At 28.6% G+C, this 24,507-nt stretch overlaps 2 protein-coding genes across 7 annotated transcripts in view; both read right to left on the bottom strand.

The window, feature by feature from the left end:
- The window catches only part of LOC119600226 (adenylate cyclase type 2), a 127,881-nt gene extending 121,461 nt beyond the window's left edge, over positions 1–6,420 (bottom strand). The window contains exons 1-2 of one of the 5 annotated variants that reach the window (XM_037950321.1): positions 6,039–6,420; positions 3,789–3,961 (exon numbers count right to left, since the gene is read on the bottom strand). The gene's annotated coding sequence lies outside the window, so the exon portion shown is untranslated. The remainder of the gene's footprint in view (positions 1–3,788; positions 3,962–6,038) is intronic. The other 4 variants (XM_037950322.1, XM_037950323.1, XM_037950324.1 and 1 more) reach the window with 4 other exon arrangements.
- Positions 6,421–12,313: 5,893 nt separating this feature from the next.
- On the bottom strand, positions 12,314–24,453 carry LOC119600246 (rho GDP-dissociation inhibitor 1). 2 transcript variants are annotated; one of them, XM_037950358.1, is made up of 5 exons: positions 24,165–24,453; positions 16,925–17,167; positions 16,751–16,860; positions 16,571–16,685; positions 12,314–12,650 (listed from the first exon to the last, which is right to left on the bottom strand). In XM_037950358.1, the coding sequence occupies exons 2-5, from the start codon at positions 17,112–17,114 to the stop codon at positions 12,454–12,456; spliced, it is 612 nt and encodes a 203-aa protein (XP_037806286.1). In that variant the 5' UTR covers positions 17,115–17,167; positions 24,165–24,453; the 3' UTR covers positions 12,314–12,453. The 2 variants fall into 2 exon arrangements, with proteins under 2 accessions (XP_037806286.1, XP_037806287.1); XM_037950359.1 differs by lacking the exon at positions 24,165–24,453 and adding an exon at positions 22,553–22,883.
- Positions 24,454–24,507: the final 54 nt, after the last annotated feature.

Below are 24,507 nucleotides of genomic sequence, written 5' to 3'. Positions count from 1 at the left end.
CTACAGATCAGTCTATAGAAAAGAGATGTCTTTTCATTTTAAAATTTTTTTTCATTTTAAATTTCTTTGGCAAACGGTGTCATCGTGTCGCCTTAAAAAATATTTACAATTTATTAAGAACATTTTTTGTGCGTGTTTAGTATTAATAATAATACTACTACAACAACAAACAATTTTATTTAACAAATTTGTTGTAGTATTTAGTTTTATAATAAGCAAAAGAATGAAAAATATTCAACAAACATATATTTGTATTTTTTTTTTATGATTATATCTTTGACTTTGATAATCATCACAATGAAATTGAGAGACGAAAAAGAATTGGATGAAAAAAAAATTTATTTTAACATTGAAATCTATTAAAATTTTGTATGTTTTTTTGGGCTACAAAAAAAGTTTATAAACAATATCTGTCTAGCATGTGTAGGAAAATTTATTCTTTAAAAGTTAGTTGTATTTTATTTAAAAAGAAAATTGATTTTAAACAGAAAATGTTTATTAAATAAATGAAGAAAGCATTAAGGTACATTAAAAATATTGTTTAAACTATGGTTACAAAATATAAAACTAAAAAATTCGGTTAATATTTTGTTAGCAAAGTTTTATCAAGTCTTTAAGGGAAATAGAAAAAAAAACTGATAAATTTTCAAATATGACGAATTGATTGATGGTGGGTGAATGATAAAAATTTTATTTAAAAATTAAACAAATTCCCTTGAATTATAGATAAAGCTTAAACAAATAGTCTGGGCAATAAAATTAAAGACACTAGATATTTAAAATTTCTCAAAAATCTTAAAAAAAAATAAATTTAATATAATTTATAACAATATATTCAATCCTGTCTATTTATCTTTTAGTTAATCCCTGGCTTATTTGCCAAAAAAGCTTAAGTCTAATTTAAAACCTGACAGTTAAATGTGACATTTTGACAGATGGTTTGAAAAAGAAAACTTGTTGTTTGCCTTAATTGTCAAATGAATTGTTTATATTGCTAATAAACCATTGACAGTTCTAACTACTAGCGAAACTCCACACACACACTCACATAGAAAACAAAAGATTTATTACTCTTAACAAATAAATTAGAAAACACTAAATAATTAAAAGAAAACCCCGAAAATTTCTTTAACACTTGTTGCTTAATTAAAATGTGTATTTTTCAAAAAAAAAAAAAAAAATAACAATTTTATGGTTTCCCTGTTTTAAAGGCGGCACAATTGTTTTCATTTCATACAAATGCCACCCATCAGGTTGGGTTTAATCAATCTATCAATCAAACACGTCTTTAGTAAACAGAAAATGTTCTTTTTTTTTTTGATTTGTTTTAACGATAACAAATTTAAATTCAAATTTCTTTTCTAAATAATTTATTGTTTTCAAAATGATTAGCAACATTTGTTTTTTTTTCGTACAAATGATAAGAAAAATTACGTAAAAAAATTAAATAGCAATAAAAATACTTTTAATTTTACAATGTTTAGTGTTAGCAGAATGTTTGCCAAACCCTAGCAAAAAAAAAAAGGGAGAAGCAAAGTTATAGGAATTCCAAAAATTTTCCATAAATTATCTGTTAACAGTGTTAAGATTGATCGATATAGAGGGTACTACAGATATATATGTAGACTGATCTATATATTAATCTCTAGACAGGTCTACAGACTAATCTATGGATCAGCTTATACACTAATCTATAGACTGACCTATATATCAATCTATAGACATATCTATAGATCAATCTCAAGATCAACCTATATAGATCAATCTATAAACTGGCCTATAGATCAATCTATAGACTAGTCTATAGATCAATCTGTAGACTGGTCTATATATCAAACTATAGACTGGTCTATAGATCAATCTATAGACTGGTCTATAGATCAATCTATAGACGGGTCTATAGATCAATCTATAGACTGGTCTATAGATCAATCTATAGACAGGGCTATAGATCAAACCATAGACTGGTCTATAGATCAAACTATAGAGTGGTCTACAATCAATCTATAGACTAGTCTATAGATCAATCTATAGACTGGTCTATAGATCAATCTATCGACTAATCTATAGATCAATCTATCGACTAATCTATAGATCAATCTCTAGACTGGTCTATAGATCAATCTCTAAACTGCTCTATAGATCAATCTATAGACTGGTCTATAGATCAATCTATAGACAGGTCTATAGATCAATCTATAGACAGGTCTATAGATCAATCTATAGACAGGTCTATAGATCAAACTATTGACTGGTCTATATATCAATCTATAGACTGTTCTATAGATCTCACTCTAGACTGGTCTATAGATCAATCTATAGACTGGTTTATGGATCAATCTATAGATTGGTTTATGGATCAATATATAGTGTGGTCTATATATCAGCCTATAGACTGGTATATAGTTCAATCTATAGACATGTAGATCAATCTCTAGACTTTTCTAAAGATCAATCTATAAACTGACCTCTATAACAATCTAAAGACTGGTCTACAGATCAGTAGATAGATTAGTCTTTATAACAATTTATAAACTGGTCTCTATATCAATTTGTAGACTGGTCTATATATCAGTTTATAAACTTGTATATAGATCGATCTTTAGAATCTCTAGATTGATCTATAGACTGTTCTAATGATCAATCTATAAACTGGTCTCTATAACAATCTAAAGACTGGTCTACAGATCAGTAGATAGATTGGACTTTATATCAATTTATAAACTGGTCTCTATATCAATTTGTAGACTGGTCTATATATCAGTTTATAAACTTGTATATAGATCGATCTTTAGAATCTCTAGATTGATCTATAGACCAATCTATAGACTGTTCTAAAGATCAATCTATAAACTGGTCTCTATATCAATCTATAGACTGGTCTACAGATCAGTAGATAGATTGGTCTTTATATCAATTTATAAACTGGTCTCTATATCAATTTGTAGACTGGTCTATATATCAGCCTATAAACTGGAATATAGATCGATCTTTAGAATCTCTAGATTGATCTATAGACCAATCTATAGACTGGTCTACAGATCAATGTATAGACTGATCTATACATCAATCTATAAATTGGTCTATAGATAAATCTATAGACTGGTTTATAGATCAATTTATAAACTGATCTATAGATCACTCTATAGACTAATCTATAGATCAATCTACAGACTAGTATATAGATCAATATAAATACTCAATCAAACTATAGACAGGTCTATAGATCAAACTATAGACTAGTCCATAGATCAATCTATAGACTGGTCTATAGATCAAGCTATAGACTGGTCTATAGATCAATGTATAGACTGATCTATACGTCAATCTATAAACTGGTCTATAGATAAATCTACAGACTGGTTTATAGATCAATTTATAAACTGATCTATAGATCAGTTTATAGACTAATCTATAGATCAATCCACAGACTAGTCTATAGATCAGTCTATAGACTGGTCTATAGATCAATCTATAGACTGGTCTATAGATCAATCTATAGACAGGTCTATAGATAAATCTAAAGACTGGTCTATAAATCAAACTTGAGACTTTTCTAAAGATCAATGTATAAACTGGTCTCTATATCAATCTATAGACTGGTCAATAGATCTATCTATAGACTATTCCATAGATCGATCGATAGATTTTGTCTTAATCTTTTGATCAATCTCTAAACTAATCTTTACATAAATCTATGTTCTAGATATCTCTAGGAAATGGTGTACTTATACTTATATTAAGTGCAAATTAAATTTAAAGAAAAAAAAATTATAAAATAAACTTACAATTTGGCCAAAAACTGTTGACTGCGAATACTATTTCAGCCGCATACATACACACACACTCAGCTACTGCTCTAAGATGTTTGTCACTTTTTATGATGTTGTTGTTGTTTTTTTGTTTTAATTTTTAAGATTTTTTTTTAAATTTTGATATTAGTTTTTCTGATGCCTTTAAACTTGACCGTAATAAAAGAAAATTAAATTAGTAAAATTTTTTTTATTAAATTTTTAAAAGAAAAACACACACACACACACACTTTAATTTTTATATTCTTTTTTATACAAATTTTTAAACTTTTCTTTTTATTAGAAATTTTCTTTTTTAGTAAGATTTTGTGAAAATTTTATTTAAAACACTATTAAATATAAAATATTGACGTAGATTAATAAATATTTAAAACAGACACAAATATTTAAAATTTATGGTATTTTGTTGTTGTTTTATATTTAATTTTTTTATGTTGAAAATTTAGTTTTTTGGTGTCAAGACAGTTGAAATAAATTTTTTATTTAGGGAGGAGGAGGGGTTAAAGAAACCATTAGTTAGAGATTTGGATTTTTTTCTTTTTTTAATATTTTTTGGAAAATTTTGGAAATTTTTAAAACTCAACGAAATTTTATTTTCTTTATGGAACGTTTTAAAAACTGAAAATTTTGTTAGATTCTTTTAAGAGTCTTAATATTTGGTACAAATTTTAAGAAAATTTAAATTTTTATCGATTTTTAAAACTTAACGAAACTTTATTTAACTTAACGAAAGTTAAAAGATAAAAAATTTTATTAAATTTTTTAAATGGACTTAATAGTTAACTTGTATCCGCAAAAGTATTTAATTTTGAGTCATTTTAAAAACTTAACGAAACTTTATTTTTCTTAACGAAAGTAGAAAAATAAAAAATTTTGTTAAATTCTTTAAAAGGACTTAATAGTTAACACATATCCGCTAAAAAATTTAATTTTGAACCATTTTAAAAACTTAACGAAACTTAATTTAACTTAACGAAAGTTGAAAATTCAAAAATTTTGCTAAATTTTTTAAATGGATTTAATAGTTAACACATAACCGCTAAAAATTTTCATTTTGAACCATTTTAAAAACTTAACGAAACTTTATTTTATTTAACGAAAGTCGAAAAATCAAAAATGTTGTTAGATTCTTTAAATGGACTTTATAGTAAACACATATCCGTAAAAATTTCTCATTTTGAGCAAATTAGAAAACTTAACGAAACTTTAATTTACTTAACGAAAGTTGAAAATTTGAAAATTTTGTTAAATTCTTTACATGAACTTTATAGTTAACACATATCTGTACAAAAATTTTATTTTGAGCAATTTAAAAAACTTAACGAAACTTTATTTATCTTAACGAAAAGGTAGAATATGAACATTTTTGTTAGTTGCTTTAACGAAACTTAATAGTAAAGACATATCCACCAAAAAAAATTTCATTTTGAGCCATTTAAAAAACTTAACGAAACTTTATTTTACTTAACGAAAGTTGAAAAATCAAAAACTTTTTTAAATTCTTTAACGTAACTTAATAGTAAAAACATTTTCACAAAAAAAATTAATTTTGAACCCTTTAAAAAACTTAACGAAACTTTATTTTATTTAACGAAAATCGAAAATCAAAATTTTTATTAGATTCTTTAAAAAAACTTAATATTTGATGAAAATTTAAAAAAAAAATTAATTTTCATGGATTTTTAAAACTTAACGAAACTTAATTTTTCTCAACTAAAGTCTAAAATATATAATTTTAGCATTTTTCTTCAATTTAAAACATTTTTTTTTTTTTTCAAAACACAATTTTTGTAAATTTTGTTTAATTTAGAAAACTTAACGAAAAGTTTTTTTCTCAAATTTCTTTAAAAAATGTCCAAATTTTTCTTTAATTTTTGTTATTCCACAAACTGTTATTTTTTTGCAATTTTCTTATTTATTTATCTTTTTTTTTTTTTTTTTGTTTTATTATTTTCACATAAATTTCAATTTAAATAACGGTTATTTATATATAAATTTCTTGCCTTTTGCTCAGATCTGATCTTGCAGTTATCTTTTCTTAAAAAAAATATAATTTATTTCAATTCATTCATTCATAATTATTCTTAAATTTCGTTACACTTTTTTTTTATTTTTTCACTTAATTCGCGCTCTTTATTTATTTTTGGTCATTATTATTATTTGCATTTGTATTATTTAATTTTGTTTTTCGTCGTTGCTGCTGTTAAATAAATTTATTTTTCTCACATTTTTTTCACTCTTTCTTACATTTACATTCACTCAAACACATTTAATTCTTTATTATTTTCTTTATTTCCCTTTATAATACAAAAAGAAATTAACACATTACCCCGTGTTTCGATTTTTTTCCGCAGTTTTAGCGTTTTTGCGAGCGCCACGATCTACTCGTTAGGACGTTGCCGTCCAAACTAAATAAATTTATCATACACACTCACGTCCAACAGGCGTTTGTCTACACGACTGTGAGTGTCAACAACATTTCGTTAAATACATGCGAAATATGTATCAGCAACACAATCACAACAAAAATGAGAATGAAAATACAACAACAAACACACTGTTGCTGCTGGTGACCCATATGTTGACATCAACGAGAATAACAACAATAAGAACAAAAACCAAAACAAAATCAACAGCATGCTTAGGTACCTTCAGTAAATATTGTTGTTTACATTAAGCCAAATGTAATAATGAGTACATGAGCAAATGCTTGAATGAGAGAGAGAGCAAAAGCTAGAAAGAGAGTGTAAATAAAACAGTTGTTTATTAAGTTTATAAAAAGCTTTTGGTTAGTAATTCAAATTCTAACGGTTTATTGTTTATTTATTTAAAACTACCAAAAAAATCGTTAACTTTCAAAATATTACGTATACGTTAAGGTGGTTAACAGAGTTAATAGTTATTACTAAGGCGTACAAGTAATAATAAATAGTGAAAAATGTAAATTAAACATACGCATAAAGAGAAACTAAATTTAAACGAAAATTCATACGACAAATAAAGACAGGATAAGTTATTTTAAATCTAGACTGTAGACTAGACTATAGACTAGACTATAGACTGGACTATAGACTAGACTATAGACTAGACTATAGACTGGACTATAGACTAGACTATAGACTAGACTATAGACTGGACTACATACTAGACTATAGACTAGACTATAGACTAGACTATAGACTAGACTATAGACTAGACTATAGACTAGACTATAGACTAGACTATAGACTAGACTATAGACTAGACTATAGACTAGACTATAGACTAGACTATAGACTAGACTATAGACTAGACCATAGACTAGACTATAGACTAGACTATTGACTAGACTACAGACTAGACTATTGACTAGACTATAGACTAGACTAGACTATAGACTAGACTAGACTATAGACCAGACTAGACTAGACTATAGACTAGACTATAGACTAGACTACAGACTAGACAATAGACTGGACTATAGACTAGACTATAGACTAGACTAGACTATAGACTAGACTATAGACTAGACTATAGACTAGACTATAGACTAGACTATAGACTAGACTATAGACTTGACTAAAGACTAAACTATAGACTAGACTATAGACTAGACTATAGACTAGACTATAGACTAGACTATAGACTAGACTATAGACTAGACTATAGACTAGACTATAGACTAGACTATAGACTAGACTATAGACTAGACTATAGACTAGACTATAGACTAGACTATAGACTACACTATACACTAGACTATAGACTAGACTCTAGTCTATGAACTACTCTATAGTCTTGTCTATGGTCTGGTTTTTACCTTTCAATCAACTACCACCTCACCCATAAAAATCATCTACTTGTCATTTCAGCATTAGAATTGTTTACATTCAACACGTGTTTATTTACCAATACCATCACTACTCTGTGAAATAGGTGAGCATAGAAATAAACATCTCTCGGTTAATAATAATGTTGTTGTTATAATCATAGCAACATGTTTAGATACATACAAAACACATACATATAAACAAATCTGTGTAAAAGCTGTAATACATGGTTGTCTTTATTTTGGAACAACAAACTCACACCTTTACGTGACAACTGTTATTTTTTGAAACAAAGAAAAGTTATTTTTCATTTTTCAGTTGTGTTTATTTCCGTTTCCTGCAACTTTTAACAAATGCTACAGTAAAGGTTTGGAAATAGGAACACTTATTGTTAAAATTTAACTAAACTTAAATCGAAAAAAGTATGAGTAAAACTGTTATCAGACTATAGACAAAACTATAAACTAAACAATAGACAGGACTATATATAGACATGACTATGAACAGGACACTAGACAAGAATATATACCAGACAATAGACTATAGACTACACTTTAAACTACAAGGCTATACAATAGACTACACGACTACACTATAGACTAGACTATAGACTAGACTATAGACTAGACTATAGACTAGACTATAGACTAGACTATAGACTAGACTATAGACTAGACTATGGACTAGACTATAGACTAGACTATAGACTAGACTATAGACTAGACTATGGACTAGACTATAGACTAGACTATAGACTAGACTATAGACTAGACTATAGACTAGACTATAGACTAGACTATAGACTAGACTATAGACTAGACTATAGACTAGACTATAGACTAGACTATAGACTAGACTATAGACTAGACTATAGACTAGACTATAGACTAGACTATAGACTAGACTATAGACTAGACTATATACTAGACTATAGACTAGACTATAGACTAGACTATAGACTAGACTATAGACTAGACTATAGACTAGACTATAGACTAGACTATAGACTAGACTATAGACTAGACTATAGACTAGACTATAGACTAGACTATAGACTAAACTATAGACTAGACTATAGACTAGACTATAGACTAGACTATAGACTAGACTAGACTAGACAATAGACTATACTAGACTAGACTAGACTATAGACTAGACTATAGACTAGACTATAGACTAGACTATAGACTAGACTATAGACTAGACTATAGACTAGACTATAGACTAGACTATAGACTAGACTATAGACTAGACTATAGACTAGACTATAGACTAGACTATAGACTAGACTATAGACTAGACTATAGACTAGACTATAGACTAGACTATAGACTAGACTATAGACTAGACTATAGACTAGACTATAGACTAGACTATAGACTAGACTATAGACTAGACTATAGACTAGACTATAGACTAGACTATAGACTAGACTATAGACTAGACTATAGACTAGACTATAGACTAGACTATAGACTAGCTATAGACCTAGACTATAGACTAGACTATAGACTAGACTATAGACTAGACTATAGACTAGACTATAGACTAGACTATAGACTAGACTATAGACTAGACTATAGAACTAGACTAGACTATAGACTAGACTATAGACTAGACTATAGACTAGACTATAGACTAGACTATAGACTAGACTATAGACTAGACTATAGACTAGACTATAGACTAGACTATAGACTAGACTATAGACTAGACTATAGACTAGACTATAGACTAGACTATAGACTAGACTATAGACTAGACTATAGACTAGACTATAGACTAGACTATAGACTAGACTATAGACTAGACTATAGACTAGGACTATAGACTAGACTATAGACTAGACTATATACTAGACTATAGACTAGACTATAGACTAGACTATAGACTAGACTATAGACTAGACTATAGACTAGACTATAGACTAGACTATATACTAGACTATAGACTAGACGATAGACTAGACCATAGACTAGACTATAGACTAGACTATAGACTAGACCATAGACTAGACTATAGACTAGACTATAGACTAGACTATAGACTAGACTATAGACTAGACTATAGACTAGACTATAGACTAGACTATAGACTAGACCATAGACTAGACTATAGACTAGACTATAGACTAGACTATAGACTAGACTATAGACTAGACTATAGACTAGACTATAGACTAGACTATAGACTAGACTATAGACTAGACTATAGACTAGACTATAGACTAGACTATAGACTAGACTATAGACTAGACTATAGACTAGACTATAGACTAGACTATAGACTAGACTATAGACTAGACTATAGACTAGACTATAGACTAGACTATAGACTAGACTATAGACTAGACTATAGACTAGACTATAGACTAGACTATAGACTAGACTATAGACTAGACTATAGACTAGACTATAGACTAGACTATAGACTAGAATAGACTATAGACTAGACTATAGACTAGACTATAGACTAGACTATAGACTAGACTATAGACTAGACTATAGACTAGACTATAGACTAGACTATAGACTAGACTATAGACTAGACTATAGACTAGACTATAGACTAGACTATAGACTAGACTATAGACTAGACTATAGACTAGACTATAGACTAGACTATAGACTAAGACTATAGGACTAGACTATAGACTAGACTATAGACTAGACTATAGACTAGACTATAGACTAGACTATAGACTAGACTATAGACTAGACTATAGACTAGACTATAGACTAGACTAACTAGACTATAGCCTATGACTAATAGACTATAGACCTAGACTATAGGACTAGACTATAGAACTAGACTATAGACGAGACTATAGACTAGACTATAGACTAGACTATAGACTAGACTATAGGACTAGCCTATAGACTAGACTATAGACTAGACTATAGACAGACTAAGACTAGACTATAGACTAGACTATAGACTAGACTATAGACTAGACTATAGACTAGACTATAGACTAGACTATAGACTAGACTATAGACTAGACTATAGACTAGAACTATAGACTAGACTATAGACATAGACTATAGGACTAGACTATAGCACTAGACCTATAGACTAGACTATAGACTAGCTATAGACTAGACTATAGACTAGACTATAGACTAGACTATAGACTAGACTATAGACTAGACTATAGACGACTATAGAGGACTATAGGACTAGCACTATAGACTAGACTAAGACTAGACTATAGACTAGACTATAGACTATAGACTAGACTATAGACTAGACTATAGACTAGACTATAGACTAGACTATAGACTAGACTATAGACTAGACTATAGACTAGACTATAGACTAGACTATAGACTAGACTATAGACTAGACTATAGACTAGACTATAGACTAGACTATAGACTAGACTATAGACTAGACTATAGACTAGACTATAGACTAGACTAGACTAGACTAGACTAGACTAGACTAGACTAGACTAGACTAGACTAACTAGACTAAACTAGACTAAACTAGACTATAGACTAGACTGTAGTCTAGTATCTAAACTAGAGTCTAGTCTTTAATCCGGACTAGAATCTATAATCCGGACTATAATCTAATCTATATTCCGGACTGTTGATTGTCTTTATACTAGTCTATATTCCAGTCTATACTCTACTTAAAATTCTAGTCTATAGTCTAATTTATAGCCCTGACTACAGTCTACTCTGTAAGCCAGATTATTGTTTACCTTATAGTCTAGTCTCTAGTCCATACTATAGTCTAGCTTACAATCCAGACTATAATCTAATCTTTTGTCTAGATTGTTGATCTTTCAATGAGTATTAGTAATGGTTTTAAGTTTTATTTTTATTATTTTTGGATTTTATTTATGACACACATTTTTCTTACAATAATATTATTTTGTTCACATTTTTGTTTTTGTTTTCTTTTTATTATTATTATTTTAAAGGCAATGTTAGTCGATCTTTTGTAAGAAAAGAAATAAAAATAAATTTGTTTTTATCAAAAATATTTGTTGTTGTTTTTTTTTTTTATTATTTTTTTTATGAATTTGTTTTTTTAAGAAATTACAATATATAAACTGGCTTTTTATTTAAGATAAGTTTTAATTTACACAAAAAATTTAGAAGAATTAAAAAAAAATCTAAAACAATGAACACAGAAGAATAATTTGGGCAGCAAGAAAACATAAATTTATAATACAAATTCAAACGCAACACTTAAGAAAAGTTTAGATAAGTTAAGTAAAGTTTACTTTTTAAGAGTAAAAAAAAATAATACAAAAATAGTTTTTTTTAAAGAAAATTTTAAATGGAAACATTTGAAACAAAGTAAAAAAACTACTTGTTTTTTTTAAAAAAATATAGCACTTGTTATTTGGCAAAATCAAAAGACAACTTTACAAAACTTAGAAAAATTAAAAAAAATAGTTAAATGGTTTTTTGTTTTAATACAAAATTTAATACAGATTTTTTTGTGTTTTTTTTTTTAATATGAAATACTTTTTTTGAGAACTTTTTTTACTTAAATATTGCTTTTTGGTTTATAAATTCAGCAATATTTAAAAATGTTTTTTTTCTTTATATATTTTTTATCAAATAAATTTCAGCACTTTTTTGTTAAATTTTTGGGGTTTTAAGGGGATTTTTCAAAAATCAATTTAGAATACATACAAATCTTAATATTTGCTTAATTTTAGAACTTTTTATGTTTTTTTGGTTAATAAATTTTAAATTTTGTTGTTTGTTTAAAAATTTGTGTTTTTTTTTTATTAATTTTGAAATGTTGTTAATTATTGCAGCCTATTGTTGTTGTTTTTGTTGCATTTTTTAATGGTTGTTGTATATGACTTATTCCCAATCCTTTTTTATTTCAAATGTCCATTCCCACTTGAGATGAATGTGTTTGTCATCGTCGGTGAAGAGCGAAGAAACCGAATAAGTACCACGAGCCATTAGACCAGAAGGTGCCTCTTCATTGGGTGTTATATAGCACTGCATTTCCTTTTTGGGAGGATAAGATCCCACCATATGTGTCATTTTATCAACTGAGCGCAAGAAAAATTAAAGATAAAGAGAAAATGAGTTAATTTGCAAATAAATTTATAAATATTACACCAAACTACAAAGAGAAAGGGTAATGAAAGAGAAAAGTTTAGTCTATGGTTAGTCTACAGTCTATTCTAAAGTCTAGTCAATAGTCTTGCCTAGTGTATAGTCTAGTCTATAGTCTAGTCTATAGTCTAGTCTATAGTCTAGTCTATAGTCTAGTCTATAGTCTAGTCTATAGTCTAGTCCGAGTCTATAGTCTAGTCTATAGTCTAGTCTATCAGTCTAGTCTATAGTCTAGTCTATAGTCTAGTCTATAGTCTAGTCTATAGTCTAGTCTATAGTCTAGTCTATAGTCTAGTCTATAGTCTAGTCTATAGTCTAGTCTATAGTCTAGTCTATAGTCTAGTCTATAGTCTAGTCTATAGTCTAGTCTATAGTCTAGTCTATAGTCTAGTCGATAGTCTAGTCTATAGTCTAGTCTATAGTCTAGTCTATAGTCTAGTCTATAGTCTAGTCTATAGTCTAGTCTATAGTCTAGTCTATAGTCTAGTCTATAGTCTAGTCTATAGTCTAGTCTATAGTCTAGTCTATAGTCTAGTCTATAGTCTAGTCCTATAGTCTAGTCTATAGTCTAGTCTATAGTCTAGTCTATAGTCCTTAGTCTTATAGTCTAGTCTATAGTCTAGTCTATAGTCTAGTCTTAGTCTAGTCTATAGTCTAGTCTATAGTCTAGTCTATAGTCTAGTCTATAGTCTAGTCTATAGTCTAGTCTATAGTCTAGTCTATAGGCTAGTCTATAGTCTAGTCTATAGTCTAGTCTATAGTCTAGTCTATAGTCTAGTCTATAGTATAGTCTATAGTCTAGTCTATAGTCTATAGTCTAGTCTATAGTCTAGTCTAGAGTCTAGTCTAGAGTCTAGTCTATAGTCTAATCTATAGTCTAATCTATAGTCTAGTCTATAGTCTAGTCTATAGTCTAGTCTATAGTCTAGTCTATAGTCTAGTCTATAGTCTAGTCTATAGTCTAGTCTATAGTCTAGTCTATAGTCTAGTCTATAGTCTAGTCTATAGTCTAGTCTATAGTCTAGTCTATAGTCTAGTCTATAGCATAGTCTATAGTATAGTCTATAGTCTAGTCTATAGTCTATAGTCTAGTCTATAGTCTAGTCTAGAGTCTAGTCTATAGTCTAGTCTAGAGTCTAGTCTATAGTCTAGTCTATAGTCTAATCTATAGTCTAGTCTATAGTCTAGTCTATAGTCTAGTCTATAGTCTAGTCTATAGTCTAGTCTATAGTCTATATAGTCTAGTCTATAGTCTAGTCTATAGTCTAGTCTATAGTCTAGTCTATAGTCTAGTCTATAGTCTAGTCTATAGTCTAGTCTATAGTCTAGTCTATAGTCTAGTCTATAGTCTAGTCTAGTCTATAGTCTAGTCTATAGTCTAGTCTATAGTCTAGTCTATAGTCTAGTCTATAGTCTAGTCTATAGTCTAGTCTATAGTCTAGTCTATAGTCTAGTCTATAGTCTAGTCTATAGTCTAGTCTATAGTCTAGTCTATAGTCTAGTCTATAGTCTAGTCTATAGTCTAGTATATAGTCTAGTCTATAGTCTAGTCTATAGTCTAGTCTATAGTCTAGTCTATAGTCTAGTCTATAGTCTAGTTTATAGTCTAGTCTATAGTCTAGTCTATAGTCTAGTCTATAGTCTAGTCTATAGTCTAGTCTATAGTCTAGTTATAGTCTAGTCTATAGTCTAGTCTATAGTCTAGTCTATAGTCTAGTCTATAGTCTAGTCTATAGTCTAGTCTCTAGTCTAGTCTATAGTCTAGTCTATAGTCTAGTCTATAGTCTAGTCTATAGTCTAGTCTATAGTCTAGTCTCTAGTCTAGTCTATAGTCTAGTCTATAGTCTAGTCTATAGTCTAGTCTATAGTCTAGTCTATAGTCTAGTCTATAGTCTAGTCTATAGTCTAGTCTATAGTCTAGTCTATAGTCTAGTCTATAGTCTAGTCTATAGTCTAGTCTATAGTCTAGTCTATAGTCTAGTCTATAGTCTAGTCTATAGTCTAGTCTATAGTCTAGTCTATAGTCTAGTCTATAGTCTAGTCTATAGTCTAGTCCTATAGTCTAGTCTATAGTCTAGTCTATAGTCTAGTCTATAGTCTAGTCTATAGTCTAGTCTATAGTAGTCTATAGTCTAGAGTCTAGTCTATAGTCTAGTCTATAGTCTAGTCTATAGTCTAGTCTATAGTCTAGTCTATAGTCTAGTCTATAGTCTAGTCTAGTCTAGTCTCTAGTCTAGTCTCTAGTCTAGTCTCTAGTCTAGTCTCTAGTCTAGTCTCTAGTCTAGTCTCTAGTCTAGTCTCTGGTCTAGTCTCTAGTCTAGTCTCTAGTCTAGTCTCTAGTCTAGTCTCTAGTCTAGTCTCTAGTCTCTAGTCTAGTCTAGTCTCTAGTCTAGTCTCTAGTCTAGTCTCTAGTCTAGTCTCTAGTCTAGTCTCTAGTCTAGTCTCTAGTCTAGTCTAGTCTCTAGTCTAGTCTCTAGTCTAGTCTCTAGTCTAGTCTCTAGTCTAGTCTCTAGTCTAGTCTATTCTCTAGTCTCTAGTCTATTCTCTAGTCTCTAGTCTACTCTCTAGTCTAGTCTAGTTTCTAGTCTAGTCTCTAGTCTAGTTTCTAGTCTAGTCTCTAGTCTAGTTTCTAGTCTAGTCTCTAGTCTAGTCTCTAGTCTAGTCACTAGTCTAGTCTCTAGTCTAGTCACTAGTCTAGTCTCCAGTCTAGTCTCTAGTCTAGTTTAGTCTCTAGTGTAGCCTCTAGTCTAGTCTCTAGTCTTGTCTCTTGTCTAGTCACTAGTCTAGTCTATAGTCTACATTCCTTTCTAGTCTCTAGTTTAGTATCTAGTCTAGTCTGCAGTCTAGCCTAGTCTTTAGTATAGTCTCTAGTATAGTCTCTAGTCTAGTCTCTAGTATAGTCTCTAGTCTAGTCTCTAGTCTAGTCTCTAGTCTAGTCTCTAGTCTAGTCTCTAGTCTAGTCTCTAGTCTAGTCTCTAGTCTAGTCTCTAGTCTAGTCTCTAGTCTAGTCACTAGTCTAATAACTAGTTTCTAGTATAGTCTCTAGTCTAGTCTCATCTGGTCAGTAATCTCCACAATAAACCGTCGCTAGTTTGGAATATATTATTGTTTCTTCTGTAGAGTTCAAAGGTGGCATATTGTCTGTCATATAGCCAGGACTATAATCCACTTTATTGTCCATTGCCTATTCCGTAGTCTTATTTAGTGTCTGTTTCATTTCATTACCCTTTTCATTTCTAATTTTATTATTGATTTAATTAATTTTGAAATATCTTACCAGCTATTTCTTTTAGTTGTTAGTAGTTTTTTTTTGTTATTTTTTGTTAAGGACACACACACACATATAAATAATTAGACACAAACACAAACATTGAGTTTAAAAAAATAAATAAATTAGTTGTTAAAAATATAACAGTGTTAGAAAGACAAAAATTTGAAAATGCAGGTTAATATTTTTAATAAAACATTTTTAGCACATAACTAAAACGGTTATAATAATGGAAATTAAAAAAATATATGAAACAGCAAACAGGCCACAAAATATATTGGAAGCAGTAGAATCAGTAAACATTTTTGAAGAGCAATTAAATGTTAATAAAGTTGAACAAGAACTGAACAGTTATTATAATAAACTAAATTAAAAACTGTAAAACTTTTTTGTTAAATAAAAAAAGTATTTAGCAAAGAGACCAAATAAATGTTTACAAAAAAGCAACAAAATAAGGAAAACATAAAAGTATTTAGTTACAAACAAGCCAATGGTTAGAGGGTTATTAAGCATAAAATGTAAAAAATAAATGAAAATAAACGAAAATGTTTAGAAAATGAAGAAAAGAACTATTTAAACACTTACCAGGGACACCTAAACGATAAGTCTTTTGTACGTATTTAAGGCCGTGCACAATTTCTCTTTGAACAATAAAATCAATGCGTACTTTATATTGAACACCTTCTTTAATAACAAAAACCTAAAGAGAAAATGAAAATAATTAATAAATTTATTTGCAAATTTAAAGTTTGTCTCATAACTTACTTGCTTTTTAAGCTGACTTAGATCACCGGTTAAATCTAATTCCATATCATCACGTCCTTCCACAACCAAAGCTAATTTCTTAACAATAACCTTACGGGGATCATTGGGTTCTAATTGAGAGAAAAAAATGTATTATTTAAAAGCAAAAAACAATAATTGATTTCTTTTTCTTACCAACAATAATTTTTTCTGCTTGTGCTTCTCCCAATAGAGTTTCCTTGTAACGTCTTAAACTTTCATCTTCTTGATCGGCTGCCATAATTTCTTCAATAGTTTTTTCTGGTGGTGGCTGGTAGTTGGCATCGTGAACATCTTCTTCGTGATGTTCCACCTCATTTTTTGCAGCTTCAGCATCGGCAGACATAGTGGAGTTTGTGTTGCTTTTAAATTAATACAATGAGAGAAAAAAAACAAAGCCTGTGAGAGAGAAGGAAAAAAATAAAATTAATATTTCATAATTTAAGAGAAAAATTTAATCCTGAAAGAGGGAGTTTGGTGATAGAGAGGAGAAAAATGTTTAGACTACACTGACTGTTTAGACTAGACTATATGCTAGACTATAGACTAGACTATAGACTAGACTATAGACAAGACTATAGACTAGACTATAGACTAGACTATAGACTAGACTATAGACTAGACTATATGCTAGACTATAGACTAGACTATAGACTACACTATAGACTAGACTATAGACAAGACTATAGACTAGACTATAGTCAAGACTATAGACTAGACTATAGTCAAGACTATAGACTAGACTATAGACTAGACTATAGACTATAGACTAGACTATAGACTATAGACTAGACTATAGACTAGACTATAGACTAGACTATAGACTAGACTATAGACTAGACTATAGACTAGACTATAGACTAGACTATAGACTAGACTATAGACTAGACTATATACTAGACTATAGACTAGACTATAGACTAGACTATAGACTAGACTATAGACTAGACTATAGACTAGACTATAGACTAGACTATAGACTAGACTATAGACTAGACTATAGACTAGACAAGAGACTAGACTATAGACTAGACTATAGACTAGACTATTGACTAGACTAGACTATAGACTAGACTATAGACTAGACTATAGACTAGACTATAGAATATAATATAGACTAGACTATAGACTAGACTATTGACTAGACTAGACTATAGACTAGACTATAGACTAGACTATAGACTAGACTATAAACTAGACTATAGACTAGACTATAGACTAGACTATAGACTAGACTATAGACTAGACTATAGACTAGACTATAGACTAGACTATAGACTAGACTATAGACTAGACTATAGAGTAGACTATAGACTAGACTATAGACTAGACTATAGACTAGACTATAGACTAGACTATAGACTAGACTATAGACTAGACTATAGACTAGACTATAGACTAGACTATAGAGTAGACTATAGACTAGACTATAGAGTAGACTATAGACTAGACTATAGACTAGACTATAGAGTAGACTATAGACTAGACTATAGACTAGACTATAGACTAGACTATAGACTAGACTATAGACTAGACTATAGACTAGACTATAGACTAGACTATAGACTAGACTATAGACTAGACTATAGACTAGACTATAGACTAGACTATAGACTAGACTATAGACTAGACTATAGACTAGACTATAGACTAGACTATAGACTAGACTATAGACTAGACTATAGACTAGACTATAGACTAGACTATAGACTAGACTATAGACTAGACTATAGACTAGACTATAGACTAGACTATAGACTAGACTATAGACTAGACTATAGACTAGACTATAGACTAGACTATAGACTAGACTATAGACTAGACTATAGACTAGACTATAGACTAGACTATAGACTAGACTATAGACTATAGACTAGACTATAGACTAGACTATAGACTAGACTATAGACTAGACTATAGACTAGACTATAGACTAGACTATAGACTAGACTATAGACTAGACTATAGACTAGACTATAGACTAGACTATAGACTAGACTATAGACTAGACTATAGACTAGACTATAGACTAGACTATAGACTAGACTATAGACTAGACTATAGACTAGACTATAGACTAGACTATAGACTAGACTATAGACTAGACTATAGACTAGACTATAGACTAGACTATAGACTAGACTATAGACTAGACTATAGACTAGACTATAGACTAGACTATAAACTAGACTATAGACTAGACTATAGACTACACTATAGACTAAACTATAGACTAGACTATAGACTAGACTATAGACTAGACTATAGACTAGACTATAGACTAGACTATAGACTAGACTATAGACTCGACTATAGACTAGATTATAGACTAGACTATAGACTGGACTATAGACTGAGTTTTTATAAAAATTAATTCAATTTTTGTACTTGTAATTAAGAACATAGTTTATAATTCAGCTAGCTGAATAAAATTGTTTATTTAAGGTTATTCAGCCTAAATTTTATAATTCAGCTAGCTGAATATACATTTTTATTACTATTTCAAAATTATTAACAACTTCTTTTAAAATTCAGCTAACTGAATACAAGAATTTCTATGTATTTTATATATAAAGAGAGATTGTTTAGGCAAATTGAATTAAATTGTTGCAATTCAGCTAGCTTAAAACAATTTGTGTGTAAGTGTTTAAGGTTTGCTAAAGCGAATAATAGAAATTTAGTAAACTTTTTGCCATTTAGCTAGCTGAATATACATTTTTGTTAATGTTTAATATTTGATTTAACAAAAATGTTACATACTATGAAATTTTAAGTCATATTTGGTTATTCAGCTAACTGAATATACACATTTTTTAATAAAAAAAAATTTAATCAAGTTGATTTAGGCACATAGTTGCTATTCAGCTAGCTGAATATACAATTTTGTTAAAATAAATAACTTAATTATGAACAAGTTGTTTTACTTTGATATTCTGAGGGTTAATTTATAATTCAGCTTGCTGAATATAGACATTTTATGGTAATTTGTTTAATAAGCTAGTTATATACAAAAATTTAGCTTGAATATTGTAATTCAGCTAGCTGAATATAAAAGTTTTGAGTTAACATGTATAAAAAACTTATTATTTATATAAATTTAGCTAAAATTTAGCAATTCAGCTAGCTGAATATATAAATTTTAAGATTATTTATATAACAAACTAATTTTTAATAAAATATGTCAAAATTTAACAATTCAGCTAGCTGAATTACAAGTTTATTTAGCAATAACTTTTACAATTTCAATAATTTCCCTTTTAAAGTTGTTTTTCTGTTCTTAATTATTGTTTTTATAAAAAAAAAATATATATACCTTTATGTCTGTGTGTTTGTCTCTGCTTGCTTATCAATAAATTAAAGCAGAAAAAAAATGCAAAATAAATACCAATTTAATAAATATTTTTGCTGTTGTTTATCAGTTGATATGAATATTTCTTTTTCTTTTTTGTTCTAGTTATTTATAACAATTTTGTTTTTGTAGTTTTTTCCTGTTCTTTTTTTTTTAATATTCATATGTTAAATAATATCGATTATATGCTGAATTTATATTTATGTATGTATGTCTAGAGGTAGTTAGGAGGTATTATTTTGTTACGCCTATTTTGTATAATGAAGTGTATTGCTATAAACAACCGTACATACTGCCATATTTTTTAGTTGTGGTTGTCTATTAAAGGATTGTAAGGTGTTTGTGTTTCAACTACAAAAATTTACGACATCAACATCATTATCATCATGAATGAACACACTTAATGGGTTGTCATGGATTTTGAAACTTTTTCTTTACCCTTGGGTCCTTGAGTTTCTAACCAAGGAGGATAAGTAATAGCGAATGTTTAAAGGTTTCATTTATAGCATAAAGTAAGAAATTTTAAAATAGATGTTTTTAATTAAAAAAACTATGACCAAAGTAAACTTTATAAATGTACCTATCAATTTATTTAAAAATTTTCTAAATTTGTTAATATTTAATAGTTTTATTTTTGTTTTTTTGTTTTCATTTTTCCCATAAAATCTTATTGTTAATGATAAATGTTTTATTTTCGCTTTTTTATAGTTTTATTATGACTGTTAAGAGTTTTTCTGTTTTATTTTTATAATTATTGTGGTTTTAACCATTTTTAGAAGTGGTGATTGATTACTGTTTTTTTAGTTAGAAAACAAATAGCAAATATGACATTTTAAAAAGTTAAAAACTAAAGTAAGCTAACTTGCTCAGAGAATCAATTGAATCCAAACTTATTGATGTAGAATGTTTGAAGATTGTTTAGGTATTGAGTCGAAATTATAAATAGGGCTGGCTATAGCTGAGACAAAAAGAGTAGACCAGAGCCTATACAATACATCACTCTATAAACGAGACTACAGATATGACAATAGAGCAAACTGTCGAAAAAATAGACCAGATTATAACTATTAACCGAACAGTAGTCATGACTATAGTCCGGACAGTAGGCCACTCTATAGTAGAGACTATTGACTAAACTATAGAGTAGACTATAAAGTAGACTATAGACTACACTGTCGACTAGCAAAAGACTAGACTATAGACTACACTATCGACTAGACTATAGACTAGACTTTACTACGGACTAGACTATAAATAAACTACACTATAGACTAGACTATAAACAAGACTATAGACTAAACTATAGACTAGGCTATAGACGAGACTATAGACTAGACTATAGACCAAACTATAGACTAGAATATAGACTAAAATATAGACTAGACTATAGACTAGACAATAGACTAAACTATAGACTAGACTATAGACTAGACAATAGACTAAACTATAGACCTGTTAACTGAACAATAGTCAAGACTATAGTTTGGACAGTAGGCCACGCTATAGTCGAGACTATTGAATAAACTATAGAGTAGACTAGACTACACTATTGACTAGACTATAGACTAAGTTATAGAGATTCAGTAAACTTTTTGCCATTCAGCTAGCTAAATATACATTTTTGTTAATGTTTAATATTTGATTTAACAAAAATGTTACATACTATGAAATTTTAAGTCATATTTGGTAATTCAGCTAACTGAATATACAAATTTTTTATTAAAAAAAAGTTTAATCAAGTTGATTTAGGCACATAGTTGCAATTCAGCTAGCTGAATATACAATTTTGTTACAATAAATAACCTAATTATGAACAAGTTGTTTTACTTTGATATTCTGAGTGCTTGTTTACAATTCAGCTTGCTGAATATAGACATTTTATTGTAATTTGTTTAATAAGCTAGTTATATATAAAAATTTAGCTAAAATATTGTAATTCAGCTAGCTGAATATAAAAGTTTTAAGATAACATGTATGAAAAACTTATTATTTATATAAATTTAGCTAAAATTTAGCAATTCAGCTAGCTGAATATATAAATTTTAAGATTATTTATATAACAAACTGATTTTTTAATCAAATACTATAGAGTAGACTATAGACTACACTATTGACTAGACTATAGACTAGACTACACTATTGACTAGACTATAGACTAAGTTATAGAGAAGACTATAGACTAAACTATAGACTAGACTAAAAATGTTTTGGTTTTAGAGTGCTAAAAGTGGTAACACAGGTATTTTTTGTTAAAATGTTGCAAAATTTTAATTTAAATCATAGAAAAAAAAACATTTTATTTTTAAAACATTTTATCAAATTATTAACTTTTTTTAATAATTTTCCCAGAAGTTTTGGTAACACACACTAACAAACGTAAACTTAAAAATTTTGCTAGTTTTGTCAAATGTTTTAAAAATCTAGTAAATTTTTACCTTAAATATAATAAACTTTAACATCTTTTAGTTGTTAATAAACTTTTAACAAAATAAACTACTAAAAATTAAAATTTAAAAAAAAAAATTCCTTAAAATTCTCTTCACGTTTCAAAAAAATTTCTTTATTTACATTTATAACCATTAAAATTATCATATTTCTATAATTTTCTTTTTATTTTATATTCCTTTAATTTATTTTATTTGCTTTTTATATTTTTTAATTAATATTTTAATTATAATTTAATATTCTTCACTTTTTTAACAAACTTTTTACACCTCATTAACGAAACACTTATAAATTTCCCACCATTTTGTTTGCTGTTTAGCAAAAAACTTGACACTAAAAAACAAAAACAACTACTAAAATAAAAAAAAAGTGTGAAAATGATACCCTTAAAAAAATGACAACAACAACAACATCAAACAAACATAACAAAGTTGTTAATAACAACAACAATATTAAACAGACCCCCCATTTAAGCTGCACTTGACCTGATAAACAAAAGAAAAACTAAAAACACACACTAATAACTTAAAAAAAGAAGAAGACAACAATAAAAAAATACACAAACAGAATATTAACAAGAAAAAAAACAACAACAATAACAATTTAATGAATGACAAGTTTAACTAGAGTTGCCAAATTTAAAAACTAACTAACAAAAATACTCGAGAAAATACCATTTAAAATAAAAGTATGAATCACAAAACAACAACAAATAAATGTTAAAGCAAGAAGAAAAAGCACCGGTAAATACCTACTGAAAATAAAAGAGAATTAATAAAAATAACGAAATATAATAATTATTATGATAAAAATAATGATAATGACAATGACTAAGAAGGCAAAAGGGAAGGGGACAACTGGAAAAAAATGAAATAAATAAAAAATAAATTAAATTTTTTATTAAAAAAAAGGGAAGAAAGACAAAATGATTTAAATAATAATGAACCGGTTGGAGAGTAAAAAAAAAAGCAAGCAAGAAAATTCAATGTGGGTAGGGAAATATTTAGCAGACAAAGGAGATGATTGACTGACTGACTGCTCACACAACCCCAACCCATGGTTGTTGGGAGACAAAACAAGGAAAAGACACACAGTTAATAGCTACTCGAGTCAACAAACTGACAAACGCACGTAATTATTGTGTGTGATTGAAATTTTAAATTTAACTTGGAAAAAAGATGAAATTTTTGTTGTTGTTGTTGCTAATGCAAATTGCTCAACGAAGTGGAAAACAATAAATAACCTTAAAAGGCAGCTACGAAACAAAAGCATCCGAGCCAAACAACACCTTAAACGTTTAAACAAAGCCCCTTCCACTGCTCCATTTGTGGTCAGTAAATTTTTTGCCAACAGCAGCAGCAGCAGCATCGTTAGCTATACAACCGCTGTTTGGTTATGTTATAATGCCAAGGGGTCCCCACCCTTTTTTTCCCACATTAAACACTCACTAAGCAAAAAAACCCAGCCATTTTCTAGACAAACATCCACATCATTTTCACATATTCAAAAATACTTCTTTACAAATCTTTCAACTTTAACTATTCAATTTAATTTTAATAAATTTTTTCTCCTTTTTATTATTTCTTACTTAAAAATACTCACTTTTCTTTTAATTTTCTATGTTTTAAATCAAATTTTAAATTTGCAAATTTCCTGCCAATTTTTTTCTCCTCTTTTAGTGTTCTTATTGCTTTTCACTTTTATTTGTATTTAAACGTTATAATTATTATATTTTTTTTTAGTTAATGTATGGCAAAAAGTTGTAAATTGTTTTTTTTTTTTTTTTTTTTCTAAAAGCAAATAAAATTTTAATTTTTTCGAAAGAAAATAAAATTAAACCGCTTCTGCTGTATATATGTGTAGGAATAAAAAAAATTTCTGAACAAAAAAGAAGAGCGATAAAATCTTGTTCTTCTTGTTTCTTTGCTGCTCTCAAAAGTAAAAT

This window comes from Lucilia sericata, unplaced genomic scaffold (assembly GCF_015586225.1).
Source record: "Lucilia sericata isolate MDLA Ls3-8-SP2 unplaced genomic scaffold, ASM1558622v1 Contig000108F_arrow, whole genome shotgun sequence".
Taxonomy (NCBI): domain Eukaryota; kingdom Metazoa; phylum Arthropoda; class Insecta; order Diptera; family Calliphoridae; genus Lucilia; species Lucilia sericata.
This window is presented reverse-complemented; position numbering and strand designations above follow the sequence as displayed.

What these genes read in the sequence shown, in the direction of transcription:
- LOC119600246 (XM_037950358.1), bottom strand. Translation starts at nt 17,114, where the DNA reads ATGTCTGCCGATGCTGAAGCTGCAAAAAATGAGGTGGAACATCACGAA. An exon ending in AGCAGAAAAAATTATTGTTG is followed by an intron (nt 16,861 to 16,924) that starts GTAAGAAAAAGA and finishes TCTCTCAATTAG; the next exon opens with AACCCAATGATCCCCGTAAG. An exon ending in TTATCGTTTAGGTGTCCCTG is followed by an intron (nt 12,651 to 16,570) that starts GTAAGTGTTTAA and finishes TCTTGCGCTCAG; the next exon opens with TTGATAAAATGACACATATG.